At 53.0% G+C, this 26585-nt stretch overlaps 1 protein-coding gene across 2 annotated transcripts in view; it reads right to left on the bottom strand.

Moving 5' to 3' along the window:
• Positions 1-2901: 2901 nt before the first annotated feature.
• PARVB (parvin beta) overlaps positions 2902-26585 on the bottom strand; it is a 138618-nt gene continuing 114934 nt past the window's right edge. The window contains exons 9-13 of one of the 2 annotated variants that reach the window (XM_030815398.1): positions 23651-23712; positions 20400-20468; positions 14295-14396; positions 8497-8569; positions 2902-3528 (exon numbers count right to left, since the gene is read on the bottom strand). In XM_030815398.1, the coding sequence (XP_030671258.1) occupies positions 3452-3528; positions 8497-8569; positions 14295-14396; positions 20400-20468; positions 23651-23712 (383 nt within the window). In that variant the 3' untranslated portion in view covers positions 2902-3451. The remainder of the gene's footprint in view (positions 3529-8496; positions 8570-14294; positions 14397-20399; positions 20469-23650; positions 23713-26585) is intronic. The other variant, XM_030815399.1, reaches the window with a different exon arrangement.

The raw sequence follows: 26585 nt of genomic DNA on the forward strand, positions 1-26585 counted from the left end.
TTGGAACTGGCCCCTTGATGCATCTGTCCAGGCCAGGCTATGAATTCAGACTCAAACTGACGGTGAATGGAGAAAAAAGAGAGGAGTCAAGCCTAATGGGGCCCTTCCCAGGTACGCCAAAGACACACCTACACGTTGAACCAATTGGAAAAGAATGTGGACAAAAGATCACATCCGAGCCGGGTGTGGTGGTGTGCACCTGCAGTTCCAGGGACTCGGGTGCAGAAGCGGGTGGGTCACTTGAGCCCAGGAGTTCAAGGCTGTAGTCTGTAGCCTGCTATGTGTGTGTCTGTGAATGACCACTGCACTCCAGCCTGGGCAACGCAGTGAGACCTTATCTCAAAATAATAATAATTTAAAAAATCACATCCTTTGCCGGAAACATGGCCTTTAAGGTTCCCTGTTGTGAAACACGAGTGCCCATGTAGCTTCCCCACAGATCTTATGATTCCTTTTACTGTTCGACTTGAAACCCAGAAGAGTGTGACGTGGGCATGAGGACAGGCATGTGTTTACTAGATGGGAGCCACCAGGACCTCCCTGAGAAGCTGAAGCCCCCTCCCAGAGTAACCGTCCTCTCCCCTCTGATGACACAGAATGGGCCGGGACTGCTCATTTTGGCTGAAAATCACAGCTCTGTTCTTTTTTTTTTTTTCTTTTTTCTTTCTTTTTTTTTTTTTTTTTTTTGAGACAAAGTCTCACTCTGTTGCCCAGGCTGGAGTGCAGTGGCATGATCTCAGCTCACAGCAACTTCCACCTCCCGGGTTCATGCAATTCTCCTGCCTCAGCCTCCAGAGTAGCTGGGATTACAGGCATGCATGCCATGCATGGCTAATTTTTGTATTTTTAGTAGACACGGGGTTTCACCATGTTGGCCAGGCTGGTCTCGAACTTCTGACCCTGAGTGATCCACCTGCCTCAGCCTCCCAAAGTGCTAGGATTACAGGCGTGAGCCACCGCACCTGGCCAAGCTTTGTTCTTTTCAAATCCCAATCCCTGGGAAGGCACAGTGCCCTCTCGAGGCCCACCTGTAAGCATGGCAAGGCTGGGCCGCTCTGCCAACTCCAGGGGGCCGCGGTCCTGTACATGCCATGCAGGCAGCACAGAACGTTCCAGCCCCAGGCTTTTTGTCAGTGTGGCTCTTTAATGTCACTGCATCCCGCAGGAGACACCGTAATGCTGTTTTAATTATTTCTTTCCCCTGCTGGGAAATCACCTCCATCAAAATGGCTATTCTGAACCCATTCCCAGCCTAGCAACAGCCGGAACTGAGGGGGAATATTAAACTGTTTTCTAAAACTTCAGTGTTGGCATTCGATTTCATATTAAAACTTATTCCACAGCTCTGATCTGCGGCAGGAAGACAAAAAGCTAACAAGATCAGAAAGGCCAGGCTCACTACGGAGAACCCTGAGAGAAGCCAAGGAAGGGGGCTGCTTCACAGCAGGTACACCCCAGGGGGTCAGCGAGTCACAACCCTGGGAAGGAGCTGGGGAGGGGGCGCCACAGCGAGGGACTGACTGTGACCAGAGGCCAGCCCAGAAAGCATGGCCGATGGGATCCCCAATTCTCTGCAGAGCTGGGGTGAGCGAGGGGGTGAACACCCCATAACTGAGTGAGCAGCGACTCCTTTTATAGGATACTCTAAGGGAGATGCTCTCAGGGCTACAGGGAGAGTGAGATGAACACTTCATATCCTCCCGTTACAAGGGGAATTATGCCCCCCACAAATCCACATGCTGAAGTCCTAACCCCAGCACCTCTGACGTGATGGTATTTGGAGACAGGGTCTTTATGGAGGTAATCAAGGTTAAATGAGGTCATATAAGTGGGCCCTAATCCAATAGGACCGCGGCCCTTCTAAAAAGAGGGGCTTAGGCTGGGCATGGCCGCTCATGCCTATAATCCCAGCACCTTGGGAGGCTGAGGTGGGTGGGTCGCTCAAGCCCAGGAGTTTGAGACCAGCCTGGGCAACATGATGAAACCCCGTCTCTACAGAAAATACAAAAATTAGATGGGCCTAGTGGTGTGCACTTGTGGTCCCAGCTACTTGGGAGGCTGAGATGGGAGGATCAATGGAGCCTGGGAGATCAAGGCTGCAGTGAGCTGAGATGGCACCACTTTACTCCTGGGTGACACAGTGAGACCTTGTCTCAAAAAAAAAAAATAGGCTGGGCACAGTGGCTCATACCTGTAATCCCAACACTTTGGGAGGCTGAGGTGGGCAGGAGATGGAGACCATCCTGGCCAACATGGTGAAACCCCGTCTCTACTAAAAATACAAAAATTAGCCAGATGTGGTGGCACCTGCCTGTAATGCCAGCTACTTGGGAAGCTGAGGCAGGAGAATCGCTTGAACCCGGGAGGCAGACGTTGCAGTGAGCTGAGATTGCACCACTGCACTCCAGCCTGGTGACAGAGTGAGAGTCTGTCTCAAAAAATAAAAATAAAAAATAAAAGAGGCGGTGAGGACACAGACACACAGAGGGGAGACCAGGTGAAGACACAGGGAGAAGCCAGCATCTACGAGCCAAGGCGAAAGGCCTGAGGATGTAACTCTCTGATGTCTTAGCCACTCGCCTGTGGCACTTTACTACACAATGCCAGTGAACCAATGCACCCCCTCAGTTTAAAGTTTCCAAAGATGCATTCATTCCCCAAAAGGGCCTCTGAAGGGGAAAGCTGTGGCCCAAGCAGCACAATTAGAGCCATCTCCAGACCCAGCCCCTCAACCCCAGCAAGAAATTAAGAAACGTCCCCAGCAAACAGCTCCTTTAAAGGACTGAGAGGTGGGCCATCCTGGGTCTTGGATGTTTGTGCAAAGCTACATTAAAACGAGTGGCCAAGAAGTGATAGGAATATGGGTGGAGGACACCCATGTCACATCTAAGCTTCTGGGACTTTAAAGTTTTTCAAACTGCAAAACCCTTTTATGAAAAAGGCCTCACTTCCAAGGAGAGCCCAGCCCAGGAGATCCCTGGTGAATCGCCAAGCCCAGGTCCTCAGGGAGCCGGCGTTCCTGCTGAGCTGATGTTGTACTTCTGAAGGCCTGTGATCGCTAATTGCACCATCAGGCAGAATGCAGGGCGCTCTCAATCAGCTGGGGGTTGGGGTTCAGGCTTTTTTTCATCTTTCGGCCAAGGCAGACAACAACGGACTCATCATCCCACGCAACTGAGTGACGCGAGGCCTCAAACGCAAGCACGAGTGTTTAGAATCCTGCATTTTCAAAGGCTCTTGCCCACTGGGAAATACACGGAAAGGAGATTAAGAACAACAACCAAAAGAGGCAGGGGGTGGGGCGGGCGTGAGGTAGGGGTGGGGTGGGGATGACAGTCAACACAGCTTGGACCAGAAGCCCATGGCATCTGGCTCCCTGGAAAGGCACAGGGCACAGACGGATGCCGCCTTTCTTGCTGGGACACTCCTGCCACCGTCCACAGCTCCTCCGTCACTCCACGTTCTTGTACTTGGTGAACAGGTTGTAAAGAACCCTCAGGGTGGATTTGAGGTCCAAGTTAACCACGTCTGCAGAAGGAAACAGAGAAACTTCAGAGGCGTGACATCCTCCTGTCATTGCGGTAGGTACTCTCAGAAGCCATGTCTCCAGCATGACACCAGCTGCCGCGTCCACACAGAGCGCTTCACCTTAAAGACCGGCCGCCACCATGTCCAGGACACTCTGGACAGCGTCTCCCCAGACACACAAGTTGTGTGAGAGCTCCCGGCGTGGGCTGACACCCTGCGGGGACAGGCACCTGGGGTGACAAGAACAGAGACACTCCCATAGCCCCTCCTGGATCTGCATCAGGACGTGTCTAAGAACCGGTTGGGGGACATGGCTAATGACACTTACCGGGACCAAAAACCCCAGTAACACTTAATGGACCCGACGGCTCCCTCTGGGGCCCTGGAAGTCTTGGGCCACTTTCTTTGGGTGGACAAGAACCTTCCTGGGAATCAGACACCTTGTTCATTTCACTTGCTCTGTGACCTCTAAGTGACTTCTGTGATTTGGGGCTCAGTCTCTTCATCTGTAAAATGGGCCTGGACCAGATAACGCTCCAGGCCCTTTGAGTCCTGACTCCCCGTGATCCAAAAGCAGCCACAGGATGACCCTGTGCTTTAGCCGTGATCACAAGAGTAAGAATGACGTCGGTTACTAAGAGAGCAGGTGGGGTGGATGCTAAGAATCAGCAACTGTCCTTGTCACTGGGCGTAGAGTTTCTTGACTCGCACGTCCTCATCAGAGCCTGCACAGCCTCCTTTCCTTCCCTCTCATTTTACAAAGAGGACCAAGACTCACGTGGAGAAATGACCTGCCCACGAGTGTGCTGTCAGAGCAAAAGCAGGGCTGAACTTGGCTTGGCGGGCTTGGGGACATACCCGGGGCTCTGTCGGGGAACTCGGCTCAGCGGGCTTGGGGACACACCCGGGGGTCTGTCAGGGAATCCAGGGTCTCCCTCTGGCCTGAAGAGTCCACCCCAGCTCCCAACAGCCCAGTGGAGGCAGGGGAGGGAGAATGGCGGCCATGGAGTTGGAGGTGGCCAAGGCAAGGGGGGCAGCAAGGACAGAGGAGCTCCCAGGGGTGGGGACCACCACCCCTTGGCCCCCTCTGAGTCCACTCCCATGGTGGACTCACAGGGAGACCAGAGCAGCAGCCTGACACCGATGCTCCCACGCAGCAGCCCCCAGGTCTGAGCTCTGAGAACCTCAAGACAGCCTCGCTGGACAAACAGAACTCAACCCTCACACCCCTGCCAGACCTGCTAACCACGGCCATCCCTTAGCACCTGCACCCAGGGATAGGAATCCCCTTCTGTGACCCGTGAACCTCAGTCCCTCTGTGCTCCCCAAACGCCCACCCCACCATCCAGCTCTGGCACTCAGCTCTGTGAATTTCGAGCGAGCCACAAGCCTTTCTCCCAGGCAAGGGGCCTCCTTAAGAGCAGGGTCGGGGACCCCATTGGAGTCTCCGCCAGGTCCCCGCAAGGGTTGCAGGGGGCCAGGATGCCCATCAGAGCTGGGGGCCTAGGGAACCAGGTGCGGGCCTGGCTCTTCAGACCCACCCACGTGCAGGGGGCGTGAGACTGCTCTGCTTCCTCTGGGTGGGGACCAACAGGGCAGTCTCGGGCCTGCAGGGGAGGCCACAGCCATTGCCTCCCTCCCCACCAGCCCTGGGTACCCGGGTAAGTCTGCCTAGCTCAGAGGAGGGTATCAGGGAGACCACAGCCACTGCACCCCATTCTCCGTGTTATTCTCATCTCTGTTACCTCCTGATTCTTGCTCCCCAGCTGGTTTTGAATGAAGGAGGAAAAGTCTCTCATTCATTGCATCAGCCACAAAATAAAGAGGCCCAGCAGGGAGCCCATCTCATAAATCTCTGCGGCTTGGCCCCTGCCCAGTGCTGGCCCAGCGAAGGTGCTAATGAGCACTGCAGACCAGCTCTGCCCCCTGCCTGGGCTGGACAGAGGCCCTGGGACACTCAAGGGACCCTGCCTGGGAGGCTGCAGAACTCGCTATTTGCCCTGGGCCGGCGCCGCTGCCTCTGGCCTGGTTTCCACATGTCCGTGGTGGGTTCTCTAATGTGCCGTCCAGCGGCAGATGAGTAGGAAACACATCCGGGCTCAGGGGCAAACCCCCTCCTTGGAGGCCAGCCTGTCAGAGGATATCCTGGCCTCTGGACAGGCTCCTGCCTCACTCCTCAAAAACAGGACAAAGGGCCGGGTGCGATGGCTCACACCTGTAATCCCAGCTCTTTGGGAGGGCGAGGCAGGTGGATCACCTGAGGTCAGGAGTTCAAGACCAGCCTAGCCAACATGGTGAAACCCCATCTCTACTAAAAATACAAAAATTAGCCAAGCATAGTGGCGGCTGCCTGTAATCCCAGCTACTTGGGAGGCTGAGGCAAGAGAATTGCTTGAACCTAGGAGATGGAGATTGCAGTGAGCTGGGATCGCGCCACTGCACTCCAGCCTGGGTAACAAAATAAGACTCTGTCTCAGAAAAAAAAAAAAAGTCGGGGGGTTCGGGAGGACAAAGAACCAGGGCTCCCTCAGCAGCTCAGAGGCCAAGGGCCACCAGGGGCTCTTCTGAGGGTATGGGGGAAGCACCCCATGCTGCAGATAAGGCCCAGGCTTTGGGCTTCAGGAAACTAAAGGAAGCCCCAGCCAAGCCCACAGTGGACATGAGCAAGGATTTCTCCTCCCTGACAGTGTGCGACCCACCAGACACTAACGCTGAGCTAGCAGCCACAACCTGGTGTGTTCTGTGGGCAGGACCCTCTTCCAGTGCTCATAGGAGCAGCTCACTTGAGTGTAATAGGTGCTCAGGGGCAGTGAGGCTCAGCAGCACATGGGTGGCACTGCCCGTGAGTGCTGCTGGAAAGTTACAGGGCAGAGTTGAACAGTGAAGGCTCTGACAAGTCTTGTGTGATGCACCCCCCCAACTCCGCCAGCAACCCCATAAGACGCGTGGAGGCAGGTGCCGTCATCACTCCCCTGCACAGATGAGGAGGCCCTGACACAGAAAGGCAAAGTAACCTGTTCAAGGATGCACAGCTGGGGAGAGGCAAAGCAGCATCCCTCAGGCCCCTAGCCACTCCCTCATGCCCCTGCCTCGCAGCAACAAAAGGGCTGCAGGGCAGCAGCAACGAGGGGTCCCAGAGACCCAGGCCGGGCCGGCCTCTACAGGCAGCAGCTCGCCACACTCCCCGCTGGACATGTGCTTTGATCCAGTGCCGTCGAGCGGTTTCCAGGCCAGGCACCGTTCTCAGCACCGGTGCGCAGGGGACAAAGCCCTGCTCCCTTGAGGCTTCAGTTCTAGTGGGGAAGGAGGGACAATAAAAAATTAACAAGGCCAGGCATGGAGGCTCGTACCTGTAATGGGCGAATCGCTTGAGCCCAGAAGTTCAAGACCAGTCTGGGCAGCACAGTCTCTACAAAAAAGAAAAGTTAAAACACGAGGCCGGGCGCGGTGGCTCACGCTTGTAATCCCAGCACTTTGGGAGGCCGAGGCGGGCGGATCACGAGTCAGGAGATCAAGACCACGGTGAAACCCCATCTCTACTAAAAATACAAAAAATTAGCCGGGCGTGGTGGCGGGCGCCTGTAGTCCCAGCTACTCGGAGAGGCTGAGGCAGGAGAATGGCGTGAACCCGGGAGGCGGAGCTTGCAGTGAGCCGAGATTGCGCCACTGCACTCCAGCCTGGGGACAGAGCGAGACTCCTCACAAAAAAAAAAAAAAAAAAAAAAAAAAAACCACGAGCTGGGCATGGTGGTATGCACCTTAGTCCCAGTTACTCAACAGGCTGAGGTGGGAGGATGGTGTGAACCCAAGAGGAAGAGGTTGCAGTGAGCTGTGATCACACCACTGCACTCCAGCCTGGGCAACAGAGTGAGACCCTGTCTCAAAACGAAAAAGAATAAACAGCCACACACACGAGACAGGAGGGTGTGAAATTGTCCTGTGAACCCCAAGAGGAGGATGAACAGGCAGGAAGGGACCGGCCAGGAACCTTCCGCATGGACTGGCAGGAGGCGGTAGCTGCAGTGGGTAGATGGAAGGGACAGGATCCATTTTCTAGCTATTTTGGAGACTCCACAAAGCCTGCCGTTGAACGGATGCTGGCAACAGGTGTAGGAAGCACCATGGACTCCCAACTCATATACCACCACGGGGCACTCAGGAGAGGGAGCAGGGCTAGGTAGGGGGCCATGGTCAAAGTGGGGGGCCCAGGGCACTAAACCACAGTGTCTGAGTTCTGTGGGCTCCTCCTGTATGGCAAAGGTTTTGATGGAGGCAAACAGATGTCTTCATACAGGACTTGTCAAAGCCTTTAATGTTCAGCTCTGCCCTGTAACTTTCCCGTAGGGTTCACGGGCAGGGCCACCCACATTCTGCTGAGCCTGGCTGTCCCCAAGCACCTAGGAAGAAGCCTTCCCAGGAATTCTGATGCTCACTCAGGTTAGAGGGTCCTCCTATAGGTAACTTGGCACAGGAGCCAGGTGGGGACAGGGAAGCAACCGCCCGCCCCAGCTCTGCTGGCCTCCTGCCTCCAGCTCCGACCCACGCAGGGCAGGAGCGTGCCAAGTCCCTGCTACCAAGTACTGCCTTTGGCTGAGCATCAGGGACCTCCAGCCCAACAGTCATTACATGTGAGTAAGCCTTTAATATCTTCTCAGGGCACGAAGCTGCATTTCCAGCCTGAGTGGCCAGCTAGAGACGCACTTAATCCTGAGGTCTGTGGGCAGAGGCCACGTCCTTCAAAGTCAAGTGGTTATTAAAGAACCGGCACTGCCAGCTCCACCAGCAAAGTCCTCCTGGTTCCCAAAATGAGGACACTGAGGAGCTGGCGTTGGCAGACCCTTGCCCCAGAGCCAGAGACATGGGGCCCATCTGGGGAACAACATGCCAGCCTTCCAGCCGCTTCTAGGACCCGTTTTTCTTCCCCTCCATGCGCACCCCTCCCGGGGGAACCTGAGCCAGGGGCATTACCTTCAGGACGAGCCTTGGGTTTCTTGAGGCCTCCGTCCAGCATCAGCTCAAAGGCGAAGGACACATTGTGGACCTGCCAAGGAAGGGGGTGGGTCAGCGTTAGGGTCCAACAGTCGTTCCCACCCACTGCCCACTGCTGGAGGACACCCAGCATGGACAGGACCGAACCTCTGCAACGCTGACGTCCACAAGGACCCAGTGAGCCTGTGGCAGCCCACAGGGTGGGCAGAGACGGGTGAGGAAGTCTGCGGAGGGCCACATGCACTTACTAGATGGTTCTCACCCCTCACACCAGCGATCTGGGCTGAGAGATGGAAGGATGAGGTGCCCGGCCTGCTCTACAAGGCTCACAGCCACCAAGAGCCTGCTCTGCCCCAGATGCCAGCCACATGATGAGAAGTCACATTGACCCCATTTTATTTATTTATTTATTTATTTATTTATTTATTTATTTTGAGACAGGGTCTAGAGTGCAGGCTAGTGCACAGTGGCGAGATCTCGGCTCACTGCAACCTCCGCCTCCCAGGCTCAAGCCATCTTCCTGCCTCAGCTTCCCCAGTAGTTGGGACTACAGGCACACATCACTGTGCCTGGCTAATTTTTGTATTATTATTTTTTTTAGAGACGGGTTTTGCCATGTTGGTCCGGCTAGTCTCTAACTCTTGGACTCAAATGATCCACCCGCCTCAGCCTCCCAAAGTGCTGGGATTACAAGCGTGAGCCACCGCGCCTGGCCCGCAGTGACCCCATTTTACAGACAGGGAAACCGAGGCCCAGAGAGGATGAGTCCCATGCAGAGGCACACAGGCCTGGCACTGCCCCCAGGAAGGGCTGTAAAGACCTGCAAGTGAGGCTGTGTCTCTGCAGGATGGGGTACCCTCAGGGGAGGGAGGGCCCTAGCACTGAGTAGGGACAGTGGACCGGTCAGAACGGAAGTCAGACCGATGGTGGCTGCAAGAGTCAGCCTGCAGGGCCTTGGTCCTGTTAGATGCTGCAGAAAGGTGGCCACCTCCGCCCTACCATGACTTCCCCTGAAATTAAAGTGTCTATTATTCCTCAGCCCCCAAGTGTACTTGAAGCTTTTATTCTGCTAATGATGGCTGAACAGGTTTACAATAAGAGCCTTCTGGGCTGTGTTTAAAGACCACTCGAGAGGGATGCAGGTGATCAACCAGATTACATCCAGCCACCCACCTGCCACAAGCCAAGGCTGATGGGAGGAGGGGACATCAAACAAACAAACAGCAAACAAACACAGATGTCATAGTGCAAGGGACTTCAGGGCTCTTAGTAATCAAACATCCTGAACAGGCGTGGTGGTTCATACCTGTAATCCTAGCACTTTGGGAGGCCGAAGCAGGTGGATCAATTGAGGTCAGGCATTCGAGACCAGCCTGACCAATGTGGTGAAACCCCATCTCTACTAAAAATACAAAAATTAGCCGGGCATGGTGGTGCACACCGGTAATCCCAGCTATTTGGGTGGCTGAGGCACGAGAATCACTTGAACCCGGGAGACAGAGGTTGCAGTGAGCTGAGATCGTGCCATTGTACTCCAGCCTGGGCAACAGAGTAACACTCTGTCTCAAAACAAACAAAAAATCCTTTCAACAATTATATTTTCATGATTTTGAGGTCAATGAATCAGAAACATGAACAATTTTACTTGCAATGTAATTTAATAATTAACCAGGAAAAAGAGGCTTCCCTGGGTTAATCAAACGCACAACACTGGAAAACAGTGTGGGGTGCTTTGGAAAAGCTTCCACAGTGCACATGGCCTGTGCTTGGAGAAGCAAAGGGGTGAATGACGTGCCAGCACCAACCGCGAGTCACGGGACCAGTGGGGAAGACACAGCCCGGCAGGAGGGCAGGCCACGTCCACCCAGGGGCAGGGGCGCAGCAGACCGAGACCCTGCTCCAGAGGCCAACTCAGAAACTGCCAATAGGAACCCTGGGCAACATGGCAGACACCCCAACCCTGCAGGACAGCCTGCCTGGAGGTGCGGGAGTGCTGCACCAGGGCTGGGCCTGAGGATAGTCAAACACTGGCAATGGGAGAGGAGTGAGAATGGCCCGTGCGGAGGGTGCAGAACGCAGTTCCCCTAAGGAGAGAGCAGGGAGCGACCTGCGGGTGCTGGGCACCCACCATGGGGTCAGTGTATTCCGTACAGGCTCCCTGTCCCCTCCCAGCCCTGTACAAGGTGGGTATCATCTTCCTTCACAGAGGAGGGCACTGGGCTGAGACGAGCTAGGATATCGGTGCCCTAAAAAGGCACGGGGCGGCCAGATGCAATGGCTCATGCCTGTAATCCCAGCACTTTGGGAGGCCAAGGCAGGTGGATCATGAGGTCTGGAGTTCAAGACCAGCCTGGCCAACATGGTAAAACCCCATCTCTACTAAAAATACAAAAATTAGCCAGGCGTGGCGGCGTGTGCCTGTAATCCCAGCTACTCAGGAGGCTGAGGCAGAAGAATCGCTTGAACCCAGGGGGCGGGGGTTGCAGTGAGCCAAGATCGTGCCACTGCACTCCAGCCTGGGCGACAGAGTGAGATTCCTTCCCCCACCTCCCCCCCAAAAAAGAAAAAAAAGGCACAAGGCTCAGAGGCATGGAACCAGGACTGAAACACAGAATCCATGCCTGTTCTCCTCCAAGAGCCTCCCACCTCCACTCCCCTAGCAACGCAGGCCCCTTTAGCTGACCACTGTCCATATCATCAAATGAACTCACATACACGTATGCACGTGCACACATGCACACTCACACACACACAACACGCTTGACCCCAAATCGAGATGGAGACAGGGTAGCAAAGAGGGGGAATAGCGAGAAAAGATTTTTCTTTTAAGAAAAGATTCTTCTCCATTGTAAACGTCAGCACCAATTTGGACCGGTCTTTTCACGTGCCTTTCCCGTGCACCTCTTAAGCCTGAGGAATCCTCTTCCACGCAGAGGGAGCGGATGCTCAGGAGGAGCTGGGGATGAGACGCATGACACGCGGAGACACTCAGAGATGGCTGGAGAGTGTGATCGGGTGACGAGGTGGTCACCCCTACCGCATGAGAGAACAGTTTAAGGGGAGAGCAAAGCCCCTTCCAAGCCTCACTGCTCTGCAGCCGCTCGGCCCCACAGAAAGTAGTTTTGAAGTGAGATTTTCCTTCTGCTTTCTTCTCAGGCTGAGGAAATGCCAGGCAGGAAACTGCCACCCTCCCATGCCTGTTATCTCTCAAGGCCATGCCTCCTCCCCCAGCCCTTTTTCATGCCCGGCATAGAAGTGTCCCCTGAGCCTAGGCCCCTGGATACCCAGCACGCAGCGCCCGGCGAGGCCTGGGGATTGCTCACCCCAGCTGTGACTGCAGTAGGAGGCCCCAAGGCCCAGCAGAGACCAGGCCATATACACACCTGCTTCGAGCCAGCTACATGGGCAGAAATCCTTTCTCTCTGCAATTCAAAAGGTTTTAATCAACCTGACCAGGTGACGAAAGAATAGAGGGTTCTGGAATAGGAGTCGACCCTCCTGGCTCTGTCCTTGCTGGCCGTGCAACCCTGGGCTGGTCTCTAAGCCTTCCCGAGATTCCCTGTCCTCGTCCAGTAATGCTGAGGGGGAAGCAACTCATGTCTTCTTCTAGGAGTGATCTCCACGTCTCCAGGATGTACCCCACTCCACAGAGAGAGGGAGCCCGCAGAGTCTCCCAAAATGATTACCAATGGGTGCAAGCTGCTCAGCACGTGGCCAGTGCAGGGTAAGGCTCAAACAGTGGCTTTGCAACAAAAAACCAAAGGCCACACTCATGCCTCTGAGGAAGCTCACAGGGCGTGAGCCTACAGGCTCTGAGCTGTCCACTGTGATATTTTTTAAATCCAATGCAATTGTTTTAAACCATAAGTCATTACTACCCTCGGGGACAGCAGCTCACGATGCATCTCTGGTTTTGCTCACTGAACCTCAGTCCCTCCTCCAAAAATGTGGAGCAGCTGTAAGGATCCCCAGGGCCAGAGCAAACGCACCTTGGGGTCTCAGCCCACAGGAGACATTAGCAAGGGATGTCATCAACGTCCCATCTGCAAGCAGTTTTGAGCACACAGGTGTTGGGCCCAGCCTGAAGTGGGTGAGTCCTCCACAGCAGGGGACCACCCACCTGTCCAGGGGTCATGAAGACTACAAGGTAGATAACAAACGCTACGGGCTCACGAAGACCTTGCCAGCAGCTGCCACGAGGAGAAAGGGAAAAAAGGCAGGGGCTGGAGGAGGAACTACTGACAGCCTCCCATCCTCCGAAGGAGGGTGTTCCAGCCTCCCGCAGAGCCACGCCACCACCCCAGGCTCCCTTTCTCCTGAGTGAACAGGATGAATGGTGTGCTGCATGCTATACCTGAAAATAGCCTTCCCTTCCTCGCTCTGATTCAGAGGGGAAGGTGTATGACTCAAGCCTCCTCAAGCCTCGCAGGCCAGGGCAGCAATTGTCAAAGACTTTCATCCCAGTTTCAAAGGGAAGAAGGCCAGGGCCCAGGAGATGATGCCTCTGACATTTGTACAAAGCCTTGTCTTGGAAAGAAACCAGCTCTAGGTCTCCTGGCTAAACTCACTGTTCTCGCCAGCGTTCTTATTAGTTTGAACAAAGAAAACATCTCTCCAAAACAATGTGTCTGCAACCAGCCATATCGGGGCCTGGAAATGCATGCGCTTCTTCTCTGGATGGTCTGACCTTTCATTTCCAGGATGACAGCACAGGCACACCCATGTTTCCTGGTGAGTTCTGCACAATTCTGCTCATTCCCTCTGCACTCCCTTTTGCTCGCTCTCTCTCTCTCTCTCTCAATTCAACATGGACTCCATGTGCCAAGACCTCTCTAATCTGTCCTGATTCCATCTCAGCAGGCAAGATAGGAACAACATTTGGCCACAAGCAAACAGACTGCAACGTGCCAGAAGTGGGCAGATTGATAAACACTGGCCCCATTTCTGCTATTTCTCTGGCTGCCGCCACCAGCTTACATTGTCTGCCTCCCTGACTCATGGGTCTAACACTTTGGGAAAATAAAATGACAGATGCCCATGAATCCAAAGCAACATAGACCATCCATGGCCAAGTTTTTAAAGGCAATGTGCTAAATACTGCTGTGAGAGGCTTGGCTGCGGGAAGCCCTGGACAGAGGGCAGACAGCAGGGAGAGGCCCACGCACAAGGGCAGTGACAGTGGGACCAGGTGGCATGGGCCAGCCCAGATTGAAAGGAATGCCCCAAATTTGACCCTATTTGAGAAATTTTCCTAAGAAAACAATCCACAGAATGAAAAAAAAAAAAATCTGTATCAAAAAGACGCTCTGTTGTTTCAGGAGGGAAAAAAAATAGAAACGCGTTCAAGTTAACTGCCCAAGAATGGGGAATGGAAAGACGCTGGTAACAGAGCCATCCTTGGGACTTTGTGCCACCACTGGAGATGGTATGTGGAAAGCTTGGGAAGCAGCAGGGAAAACCACAGGTGCTGGAACTGCAGCAGAATGGGGGAAGGGTTTACAACTCTACCGAGATGTGACCACAATTATTAAAAACTACACAGTCCCATGGAAAAGACCGCAAAGAAAATGTGGCAAACAAAACTCGGATGTGTTGTGGACGGCTGATGGGCTTATTTCTTTTGCTGAGAGTTACATCTAATTGCAATATCACTTGTGCAATTTTTACTTTCTGAAGAATGCAGCCAGGCTGCAGAAAGAGCTGCTGGGATAGTCTGTGCTCTGCATTTCAATGAGCATTTCTTGAGCCACTACCAAGGACGGAGACCATGCACATACCTTCTGATCGAAGCTTTCTGGAGTCAGGTAGAAGTGGTGGAGAGGAACAAAGTAGTCTTCCAGAAGGCCCATGAGCAGAACCAGGTACACGCCATCTGCAAACTGCAGAGAAAGACTTGTGATGTTTCCGGGCAGCGTTAAGGAGTTGGCAAATGCTTTGCACAAACTCAAGGCGGGCATATTTTTTTCTTCTGAGACAGGGTCTCACTCTGTCACCCAGGCTGGAGTGCACTGCTGCAATCAAGTCTCACTGCGGCCTCGGCCTCCCAGGCTCAGGTGATCCTCCCTGAGGCGATCCTCCCACCTCAGCCTCCCAAGTAGCTGGGACTACAGGCATGCACCACCATGCCCGGCTAATTTTTGCATTTTTTGTAGAGACAGGGTTTCGCCATGTTGCCCAGGCTGGTCTCAAATTCCCAGGCTGAAGTGATCCACTTGCCTCAGCCTCCCAAAGTGCTAGGATTACAGGTGCGAGCCACTGTACCCAGCTGGAAATATTTTAAAGTAAAGCAATCCATCCCTCCTCTCACTTTAGGCAGGAGAATCTGGAATCAACTGAAGGCCTGAACGTGAAGTCTTTTGAGACCTGGCTCCTAATCTAGAAAAAAAGCAAAAGGGGAGGAGGGCTCTAATACACGGGGCACTGCGAAGACCAAATATAATGAGTGTTTGGTGCTGAGTGCAGCTGCCTGGCTAGGACCGTGCCTCTGGAACTGTCCCCCACTGCTGACCCCAGGGATAGTAGTGACTCCCATCACTCAGGGCTGTCATGAAGACACAGCGAGACGGCTGGCAAGGAGCACCTGGCACACGTGAGTGCTCCATCAGCATCAGCTGCTGGAATGATTCATTCAAATCTGCAGGGTGCAGAGCTGGGACCTGGTGGCCCTCACCACTCTGTCTTGCAGCAGAGACCACAGTGACTGCGGCCCCAGGCTCCAGGGGGCCTCTAGAGCTGCTATTCAACATGGTACCCAATGGCCACATGCAGCTATTTAAATTAAAATGTTTTTGTTAGGATGTTGCTAACTTATTTTGTATTGTGATAACATATACATAAGCTGAAATTTACCATCTTAACCGTGTGTAAGTGCACAGGTCAGTAGCATTAAGTATATCCTCATTGTTGGGCCACCCTCACCACCACCCATCTCCAGAACTTCTTCATGTTCCCAAAGTGACACTCTCTCCCCCAATTCTCTATTCTACCCTCCCCCCAGCCCCTGAGAACCACCAATCATTCTGCTCTCTCTCTCCATGAATTTGACTCCTCTGCATATCTCACGTAAGTGGAATCACATATCCATTTGTCTTTTTGTGTCTCGCTTATGCTGACCTTTCTCTTTAATTAATTTAAATTATAAAATATACCATAAAATATACCATAACATTTACCATCTTAACTACTTTTAAGTGTCCAGTTCAATCATGTTAGGTGCATTCACATTACTGTACAAACAATCTCCAGAATTCTTAAATTTGAATTAAAAAAAATTAAAATTAAAAATTTCCAGGCACAGTGGCTCATGCCTGTAATCCTAGCACTTTGGGTGGCCGAGGTGGGTGGATCACGAGGTCAGGAGTTCAGGACCAGCCTGACCAACATGGTGAAACCCCGTCTCTAGTAAAAATACAAAAATTAGTGGGTGTGGTGGTGCGTGCCTGTAATCCCAGCTACTCAGGAGGTTGAGGCGGGAGAATCGCTTTAACCCGGGAGGCAGAGGCTGCAGTGAGCCAAGATGGCGCCATTGTACTCCAGCCTGGGTAACAGGAGTGAAACTGTCTCAGAAAAAAAAAAAAAAAGATGAAAAGTCAAAATCACAAACATCCAATATCAGAAGCCCTGACCTTTAGCAGGGGGAGCTGCAGCTAGAGCTGTAAAGCATAAAGCAAGTGCCAGTGGGCAACAGTCCCTCAAGGGACTCAGGACAGGGTCTGGGCCCTGCTGGAGTGCAGTGGTGTGATCTCGGCTCACTGCAACCTCCGCCTCCTGGGTTCAAGCAATTCTCCTGACCCCGCCTCCCGAGTAGCTGGGATTACAGGCACGCGCCACCATACCTGCCAATTTTTGTATTTTGTAGTAAGACGGGGGTTTCACCATGTTGGTCAGGCTGGTCTTGAACTCCTGACCTCATGATCCACCCACCTCAGCCACCCAAAGTGCTAGGATTACAGGCATGAGCCACTGCGCCTGGAAATTCAACGCGCTATCAGTTGATGGCCAAATGGCACTTGGCCTCCATGTCACATGCCCTCAGCCTTCCACACCACGAAGCAGCCAGCCACTCCTCTCATTAAGGAGATCAGACGGGTTTGAAGAATTCGTTTAAGTGTGTCTCCACACAGAAGCTTCATGCCCACAGCACCCTGGTCAAGCGTGCTGGCATTTTCCCAGCAGAACAACACTGAGCCGCCATGCCCAAGTCTCCGTGGACTAACTTCCAGGGAATGGAAGCTGCCGCGTGAATGAAGGCACCAACCCACACCTCTCCCCAGGAGGTCTGGGGTGGCCACGCTGCTGCGCCCCTAGGCCCTGAGCCTGCTGAGTCTTTTCTTCCTTCCGTGGTGTCTCCTCACCGTCCCAGCACACGGGGTCACAGGAAGGAGGGAGGGACGGCCACACGGAGAGGGAGGGCAGGGCCAGGGAGCCCAGCTGCGAGCGGATGACCCTCCACTTTCACAAGCACCCAGGGCGGTGCCCTCTCTCTGCAACCTGCTGTGTAGCTCAGCAGGGAGCAGAATCCCCACGGAGGCCCGGAGGCCCAGAGGCCCCACCACTGCCTCCTAATCCGCAGTGCTAACCCCTGCCGAGCCCTGCCCACTTGATCTCAGTGCGCCGTCTCGCCCGATCCTCACACTGCCCATCGCCTCCAGTTTAATCCTGTGGACAGAAGCTCAGGGAGGCTGAGGAGCTCACTCACATCACAGAGCTGGGACGCTGTCCGCAACGTAAGAATGGTTTGGAAAAGGAGGGAAAACACACACCTACACCACACACACCTACACCACACACACACCACACACACACACACACACACCACAGACACACCACAGACTACAAAAACCACACACACACACACCAGACTACAAAAATCACACACACACACACACACCAGACTACAAAAACCACACACACACACCTACACCACACACACACCACACACACACACACACCACACAGACTACAAAAACCACACACACACACTAGACTACATAAACCACACACACACCCACACACAAGCAGAAACTGAAGAAATTAAACCAGGGCCTCTCCGACTCCTAGGGCATCAAGACGTTAAAGATTTACAGTCTTCATAAATGTATACGGTATTTATAAAAACACCCAAATTCCTTTGCAACAAAACAAAACAAAAATCCGTGCATTTCTGTGACCAGCGACCTTTTCTGGGGGACCAGTGGTTAAACGTACTTTTAAGACTCTATATAGTATGATTAATAGGGAAGAAAAATGAAGATATTGAATAAATAAAAATAAATGCAAATTTAATGTTGGAGTCTCAGTGTAAGAGGCCCAGCTGCGAATACTGACGTGCAGACGCCTCTGAGAGGGCTGTGGGGACAGCTGGCATGGATGTGGGGGAGCAGTGCCCCCACACGCCCCACGACAGTACCAGGGGCCCCCACACAGCAAATCTTCCTGAGCCTTCAAAGTGTGCGGTACAGGCTTCGCTCTAATGACTCCACTTCTAGGCTTTTATTCCGAGGAAGCAGGCACAAGCACAGCCAGCCATGCACAAAAATGCTCTCTGCACTGCTGCTTACAGGAGCAGAAAAACATCCAGTCGTGAGGCACTGGTTTAATGAGGTGCAGTGCAGCCTTCCCGCTGATGAGATACACTTCCCATTAAAAGTGACAAAATATAGATAGACCAATAGATCGAGCAAGGGAAAAAGGGAAAAAAGACAGAAACACACACACACACTTTCTCTTACACCAAAAGATGCCCACAGTGTATTTAGTGACACAAAACACATTACAAAACAGTGGGCAGTAAGATCCACTGTTATTTAGAAAAATACCTTTGTGCATAGAAAATGTGGCTCATAGCTGTAATCCCAACACTTTGGGAGGCCGAGGCAGGCAGGTCACGAGGTCAGGAGTTCGAGACCAGCCTGACCAACATGGTGAAACCCGTCTCTACTAAAAATACAAAAAAATTAGCCAGGCATGGTGGCACGCACCTGTAGTCCCAGCTACTCAGAAGGCTGAGGCAGGAGAATTGCTTGAACCCAGAAGGTAGAGGTTGCAGTGAGCTGAGATTGTGTCACTGCACTCCAGCCTGGGCGACAGAGCGAGACACTGTCTCAAAAAAAAGAAAGAAAGGAAAAGAAAATATCTAGAAAAATACACATCCAACCATGAACTGCAGTTAGCTGCCCCTGGAGAGTCTGAAGGGGGAGGTCTCCAGAAAAGCAGAAAGGAGGATTTTTACTTTTCACCTCGGCTGCTTCTGGGGTGCTAACATCTCAAACAGAAAATAATCCGAGGCTAAATGTGCAACATTTGTAAACTGCGGAAAATAAGAAATGTGTTGGCCAGCGATACACAAATAAATATACACATTAAAAACAGACCGTGATGCTTTTGCACACAGACCCACGCTGTCCATGACTCGCCGTATGTGTAGAAAAAAGGCCTGAACAAAACCCTCTGTGCATTCATCTCCGGGTGACGGGATTACGGGTGATTTTTGTTTTGCTTATCTGCATTTTCAGACATTTCTACAATGAACCTGAATTACTTTTTTAATTAGAAAAGCAAATGAGAAAAGTTAAAGAAAGAGAAGGGAATGAATGCATTCACCCTGGGGTTTAAGAAGGATCAGCTGTGCATTAGGGATATCTGTACCAAGAGCTCAAAAACTTCCGCACTCAAGCATCCCGCTAATCCTGGGAAAATTATATTTTGTCTTTAACGCTCGCGGAGTGCCCAAAAACATAATTTAAGGATGCTGCTTTAGCTTTGAGTAGGGGTTGGGGCTGGGGGAGTAAATTTGATATACTTATTGCAGAAGAAATGTGTTGTACGTACTTACCAGGGGGATATTTGCTAGGTCCTGGCCACAGTGTGACAGCAGCACTGAGCAGAGGCTGAAGGGGCCAGCATGTTCTAGACAGAGGAACTGCATGTGCAAAGGCCCTGTGGTGGGCTGGGGTGGAGCCCTGGAGGTGTTATGGGTTGAATAACACCATTCAGGTGTTTTGGGGTTTTGCATCTTCCAAAAAAAGATACAGTAGTTGGGAAGCTGAGGCAGGCAGATCATGAGGCCAAGAGATCGAGACCATCCTGTCCAACATGGTGAAACCCTGTCTCTACTAACAATACAAAAATTAGCTGGGCATGGTGGGACGCACCTGTAGTCCCAGCTAATCGGGAGGCTGAGGCAGGAGAATCATTGGAACCCAGGAGGCGGAGGTTGCAGTGAGCCGAGATCACGCCACTGCACTCCAGCCGGGGTGACAGAGCGGGACTCCGTCTTAAAAAAAAAAAAAAAAGATACAGTGGAACCCTAATCACCAGGACCTCTGAATGTGACCGTATCTGGAAACAAGGTTTACACAGATGCAGTCAGGTTGGGATGAAGCCATGAGTGGGCTCTAATCCAACATGACCACATCCTGATCAAAGGGGGACATTTGGACACACAGACACACACACAAGGACGACACCACATGAAGATGAAGGCAGAGAAGGGAGTGATGTGTGTACAAGCCAAGGAATGCTAAAGATCCTGGCAAAACCCCAGAAGCTGAGAGGGAGGCCAGGAACAGCTCCTCCCTCACAGCCTTGGAGGGTGCCCACCCGGGTCCCACCTTGACTTTGGACTTCGGCCTCCAGCACTTCGAGGACACAAAGCTCTGTTGTTTCGGCCACTCGGTTTGTGGTGTTTTATGGCAGCAGCCCCAGGAAAGGAAGACGGAGGGGCTGAGAAGGCCGCGGTGGTTATTTCTGCCCGCACCACGGGAGCTCCTTGTGAGATGAACAAAATGGCGCCAGCTTTGTTCACGCGCCCCACCTGGGATCAAAACGCTGACTGCAAACGGCGGTGGACAAAGGATCCTTCAAGCCAAAGCAGCGCATACCTGGGTCTCCAGTTCCGTCACCTCCAAATTCAGCTTGTTCAGGTGCTTGTTCACAAAAGTGATGAGAGACTGCCAAGAACAAAAGAGACACAGGAGCCGTGAATGGCCCGCGTGCAGGTCCCATCTGGAGGGGCAGGCTTGACATTTGCCAGCCCCAGCTCTGTGAAACGCTTTCATCATCTCCTGTTTGCTAAAATAAAAAGCCCATGTTTCAAACTCAACATCCCGACAGTAGCCCCTAGTTTTCATGGCATAATGCCCACATCTATCCTGGCTACACATGTCTCTGTTCACCAACCCATGCACACATATGCCAATCCGTGCACGCATGCCATATTTAACAATCAAACTGGAGAGCACTCTGTGCTCTTAAGAAAGATGAAACTGCCAGGGGAGGATCATTACATTTGCAAATGTATCTTAGATGTGACCTGGAACGGTAAACGGCACATTCAGAAGACCGAGGAGAGTGCTGCTTTGAGCCACACCTACTGAATTTTTTTTTTTTTTTGCGATGGAGTTTTGCTCTTGTTGCCCCGGCTAAAGTGCAATGGCACGATCCCAGCTCACTGCAACTTCCACCTCCCAGGTTCAAGCAATTCTCCTGCCTCAGCCTCCCAAGTAGCTGGGATTATAGGCACCCATCACCGAGCCCGGCTAATTTTGTATTTTTAGTAGAAATGGGGTTTCTCCATGCTGGTCAGGCTGGTCTCGAACTCCAGACCTCAAGTGATCCACCCACTTTGGCCTCCCAAAGTGCTGAAATTACAGGCGTGAGCCATGGGGCCCAGTCTGCCTATCGATTTGCAATACATGGGGAGATCCACCCAGGGTGATCTCTCTGGGCTGTGGGGATTTTCTGAGCCCTATTATGTAGGTACCAATGGGCACTGGCTTCTCTCCAGCACAAGCTTAAAACCTGTCACCTGTAATTCCTCAGTGACCAAACCCAACTTTGATGGAAACTCAATATCACCCACCACTGCCCATGATATGATTTTTTTGTTTTGTTTTGTTTGAGACGGAGTCTCACTCTGTCGCCCAGGCTGGAGTGCAGTGGCGCAATCTCAGCTCACTGCAAGCTCCACCTCCCGGGTTCATGCCATTCTCCTGCCTCAGCCTCCCAAGTAGCTGGGACTACAGGTGCCCACCACCACGCCGGGCTAATTCTTTGTATTTTTTAGTAAAGATGGGGTTTCACTGTGTTAGCCAGGATGGTCTTGATCTCCTGACCTTATGATCCGCCCTCCTCGGCCTCCCAAAGTGCTAGGATTACAGGCGTGAGCCACCGCACCCAGCCTGCCCATGATATGATTTCTTACCCATTCTGCTCAAATTTACTGAGCAGCTACTGTGTACCAGGCATGCTGCTTGGTGCTAAGGACACCTCGAAACACAGTCAGAGAGCTCCACCCCCGGCCCCCGCCAAGGGCCTGTGATGTAATTCTCCATATGCGTGTAGTGGTGGGATGGAGAAGTCAAGAGATAGGGCACTGCAGGGAAACACGCAATGCAGGGGAGATTTCATGAGCCACAGAGGAGAGGTGTGCGGACCCCCGTTAAGACTATGGAGAGGGAGCTTTGGAGCTGGGCCTGAGGGTGGGCGAGTGCAAGGTGAGAGTGAACCGAGTGGGCACCCAGACACATCTGCAAACCCTTTGGGGTCTTCAGGCTGTGGCTGGATGTGGGTGGGATGGGAAGGAGTAGGAGGGGACGACCCAGGGAGAAACCTGCAGAGGTGGGCAGGGGCCCCTGACTTCATTCTGGGGCACAGAGAGCCACAAACACCTAAACTTGCAATGTGGAGGTGAGGAAGGGACAGGCTGGAGTGGGAAGCTACCAGGCAAATCAAACGATTCTGTCTTCTTCCTTGCTGGTGGCTCCAGTGCCGAAAATGTGTCTTTTGCAGAATGAATTAACATGGTATCTACTGAGAGATGAAAGCAACCTCAGGCCACACCATTCTCAATGCTACCAGTGACTATACGCTCCAGGCTAAGCCCATGCACAGAGAGAATCCCAGTTTATCCTCACAGTGCCCTGAGAGGTGGGTAACATCTTTGTCCCCACTTGACAGATGGGGAAACTGAGGCTGGGGGGTATAATCTCGCCCTTCGCCAGAAGTCACACAGCTGATAAGTGGGGGAGCTGGATTTGATTCATTCCCTGAACAGGTTCTGTCAGGGTCCCTGGGGGCCACATGTGACGAGGTGGAGGTGGGGGACTCTGAGGCTCCAAGTATATCCCTCACCACCCAAGAGTGCTAAGAAGGCTTTGTCCCAGAAGGACCATTAGCACGGTTCCAACAGCCTTTTGCAAAATGCTTCCAAAAATGAATGATCTCATTGTCCAAACCCAGGCCAACATTTTCCAAAAGTGGGTTCCACAGAAATACAATGCGTCCTACCACAAAATTGATAGATAAATAAATCCCACTATAAACAAACAAGTTTGGAAAATGCTTCCTACCAAGCTCCCTCTTGGAGAAGTACAGTATAGGTCAGCCTATTAAAGGTTCTGACAAGTCTTGCACTAAGAAAGCTGTTTGGGTAAGCTGTCCTAGACAAAGGAGAACTCTCTCGCCTGCACCAGGGGTAGAAATGAGCGCTCCTCCGATGTTATGGGAAGGAGGGATGCACGCAGCCTCCTGAATCGGGATGCCTGCAGGCACTCGGATAAGTTGATGAGCAGCCAGTTCCTTTTGAGGGGAACGAGCCTGCATGGCAGATCCCGCAGAAGCTAATCACACCCAGCCCCCAACTCCAGAGCCTTGGAGATTTTTCCATCCACAGATTGACCAGCAGGCTGCCTGGGCTAGCGAGGGCCCGTTCTCTGTCTGGAGGGAAACGGGCCAAATCCATGCATGGCACGGCTCAGCCGCACAGGCCTGGGTGTTTACTGGGCAGGCTGTAGATGGTAATGAGGCCAGCGAGAGCAGCAGGCTGACATGCTTAAAAACATTCCCACATTGAAAAAAGGCCTCGAGTCAGAAAGAAGTGCTGGCTGGGTAATTCACTTAACAGAAGTGGAGCGGGCAGGCAGGAAGATGCCCAGGGAGCAGTGATGTTGAGTTAAAAGGCGCTAATTTTATGCACTGTGGTTACGTCTTTGACTGTAATTACATTTGAATCCATGTGGCAAACATTTCTGAGATTCCAAACATTTTCCCACCTTCTTCCCAGCGGGCGTTTGTGCTGTCAAAAAGCCACGAGCCAGGGGAGAGCACATCCAACATCCCACCAATAGCTCACCTTCTTCACCACGCTGAGCTTATCCGGGGCGTGGTCGAACAGCGTGTCGAAGGCATCCCGCTCTGAGGACATGCAAAGAGAGACACAAAGGAGCGTTTATGGAAACCCGTCGTGCTGCCCTAATCCTGGCCCATCCAGGGACCTGCCAGCTTCTGATCCCTCAGGAGGTTCAGCCTCAACTCCCACACCTGCCTAGAATCCTTCCAATTCCTACCAGAACGAAAGGGCTGACCCTGATGATCAGTCTCGGCCAAACCAAGGCGAGCAAGCATGCTTGGGAACAACTAGAACAGCGTGGACTAGAGGCTGCAGAGGGTCCCTTCCATCCGCTTTTTATCTTTTCATATGAAACATGTAGATGGCACCTGGCATCTGCCCCCGCCACATCCTAGGACTTGAGGTGTCCTGAATTCTCCCTGTTCCCACGCTCCTTGTCTACTGGCAAATGTCACCTGTGAATCCAACCACTTCCCCCGCGACGGTGGCCATGTCCTGCTCACGCCTCACTGCCCCTCGCCTGGGAGCAGCTGCAGCCTCCTACTCCACTCCTCACCCCTGAGCCCTTCTCCCCAGCAGGCAGAGTGAGCCCTTCCAAGTGCAGACAGGATCATTTGCTTCCCCCCTCCACTCCCACCACAACTAAAACCCTCCAACTGCTTCTTATCATGCTTAGAATAAAATCCATCCTCTCTCCTGCGAGCCATGGGACACTCAGATAAAATCCATCCTCTCTCCCATATGCCACGGGACACTCAGACTCAGTTATCCTCCTACATGCACCCTCCCTGACTTCACTCCACCAACCGGCCTCCCAGCTGCTCCTGCTGACACTGGTGCACACTTGCCTCAGAGCCTTTGCTCCTGCTGCCATGGCGGGGGGCGGGGGGGTTCAATAGGGGCATATGGGACAGAGACTTGGACCCCAAGCAGAGGGCTGAGGTCTCCAGGTAGACACAGAGCTGTGGGGCATCACTGCTGGGGCAGAAGAGACAGGGAGGAGGGCATTTGGAAGGGGCCCAGGGCCCCCCAACTTCCATCCTCCAGGTTCCTGGAAGCAGGGCATGTTCAGAGGAGCAAGCACAGCAGAGAGACCCTCTGTTACCAGCCAGGCTGGGACCCCAACCCAAGGAGCAGCCCTGGAAGCTGCAGAGCCTAGCTTGACAGGAAGAGGGTGGGGTAGGAAGCTCCTCCCGCCCGTCTAGGGGGTGGCCTAGGGGAGCCTCCTCAGGGACCGCCCTGGCCTAGGAGAGAGACAAAGAGAGCCTAGAAAAAGAAGGAAGGGGTTAGGCCCAGGTAAGCCACAGGCCTAGGGAGAGAAGTCGGCCAGGCCTCCTCCCAGAGGAAGCATGCTGACCCTTCCTCCCAGGCTGGGCCCCAGGAGGCAGCTCACACCCCCCTGCCCAAGCCAGCCCAGGTAGCCTCTTCCTTGGCCTTGTGGAGGTGGTGAGAAACGAAGTGGAAAGGAGAGAAGGAAAGTGTATGTGTGCACGTGTGTGCATTGTGTGCATGTGTGAGCATGTGCATGACTGGGGGGAGGGGAGGGAAGTTTTCTTCACCTAAAGACCGACATTGACCAAAATGCCCTGCCTCTGGACACATGCCAGCTTCCTAATGCAGCAGCTGTAAATTATTTTCATAATCATCTAAGTCAGCGTGCACTCAATAAGACAGTCTGCTGAGGGGCAAAAAAAAAAAAAAAGTGAAATCTTTACATCTTTACAAAGCAATACGCAAACTATAAATGCAGCTTAAGAAAAACCCCAGGAGCAGAAGAGTGCTTGACGTCAGCCAGGGTATATTTAGCTGGGCCACCGCTGGGCTGGCAGAGTCAAGCCACTCAAGGAGACATCGGTGCCGCAGAGGCCTCTCCGCCGGCTGCCGTGCCCCTGGACCCGGGGGATTGGCATCACGTCACACAGTCCACAAGGCAGGGAGGGGCTGGGGGCTCTGAAAATGGGCACTGGGGACCAGGCACAGGACCCAAGGGCATTTGGAAGGGACCCAGGGCCCCCAACTTCCATCCTCCAGGTTCCTGGGGGCAGAGCATGCTCAGAAGACCGAGCCCAGCGGAGGGACCCTCTGTTACCAGCAGGCTGGGGCCCCAATACAAGGAGCAGCCCTGGGAGCTGCAGAGCCCAGCTTGACAGGAAGAGGGTGGGGTAGGAAGCTCCTCCCACCTGTCTTGGGGTAACCCAGAGGCCTCCCCAGGGACCACCCTGACCTAGGGGAGAGAGAGAGAGACAGAGAGAGCATACTGCACCCCTGTGATGCGCTTGGCCTTGGGAACGAAAATAGATCCTATTTTGTTCTAGGTGCCCCACTTCACACCCCATGAGTTTGGGCAAATCCTTCCCTCCCCAACCCCATTTCTTCCTCCGTAAAGGCGGCATTCTGACAGCCCCTGCCTTGCCCTTGCTGTGGAACTAAGTGGGGCAATGAGTAGAGGCAGGAGCATCGTCAGTCCTCAGTCCTTACGGCTCCCTCTCGCCCTGTCCCCCAGAGCCTGCGGAGGCAGCGATAAAGAAGGAGGGGCCCCGCTCTTGGAAGAGGCACAGACTTGGGGGAGGGCCTGGAGAGGGAGTAAACTATGATAGTGCAACCCTGTTAGTGTCAGAAAAGAGGAATCCGGACAGGGGCCAACCGACCTGACCATATGCCAGGGCTGCCCAAAGCTCAACCTGCAGGAATGCTCAGCTTGGTCCCCATAATGTTTTGATTTGAGTCAACCGTTTTTATTTGTTTTGTTTTCTTTTGTTTTTTTTTTTTGGTCTTGGTTTTTTGGCTTTTTGAGACAGAGTCTCACCCTGTCACCCAGGCTGGAGTGCAGCGGCGCGATCTCGGCTCACTGCAACGTCTGCCTCCCGGGTTCAAGCAATTCTCCTGCCTCAGCCTCCTGAATAGCTGGGACTACAGGCATGCACTACCACGCTTGGCT

Source organism: Nomascus leucogenys, chromosome 7b, assembly GCF_006542625.1.
Source record: "Nomascus leucogenys isolate Asia chromosome 7b, Asia_NLE_v1, whole genome shotgun sequence".
Classification (NCBI taxonomy): domain Eukaryota; kingdom Metazoa; phylum Chordata; class Mammalia; order Primates; family Hylobatidae; genus Nomascus; species Nomascus leucogenys.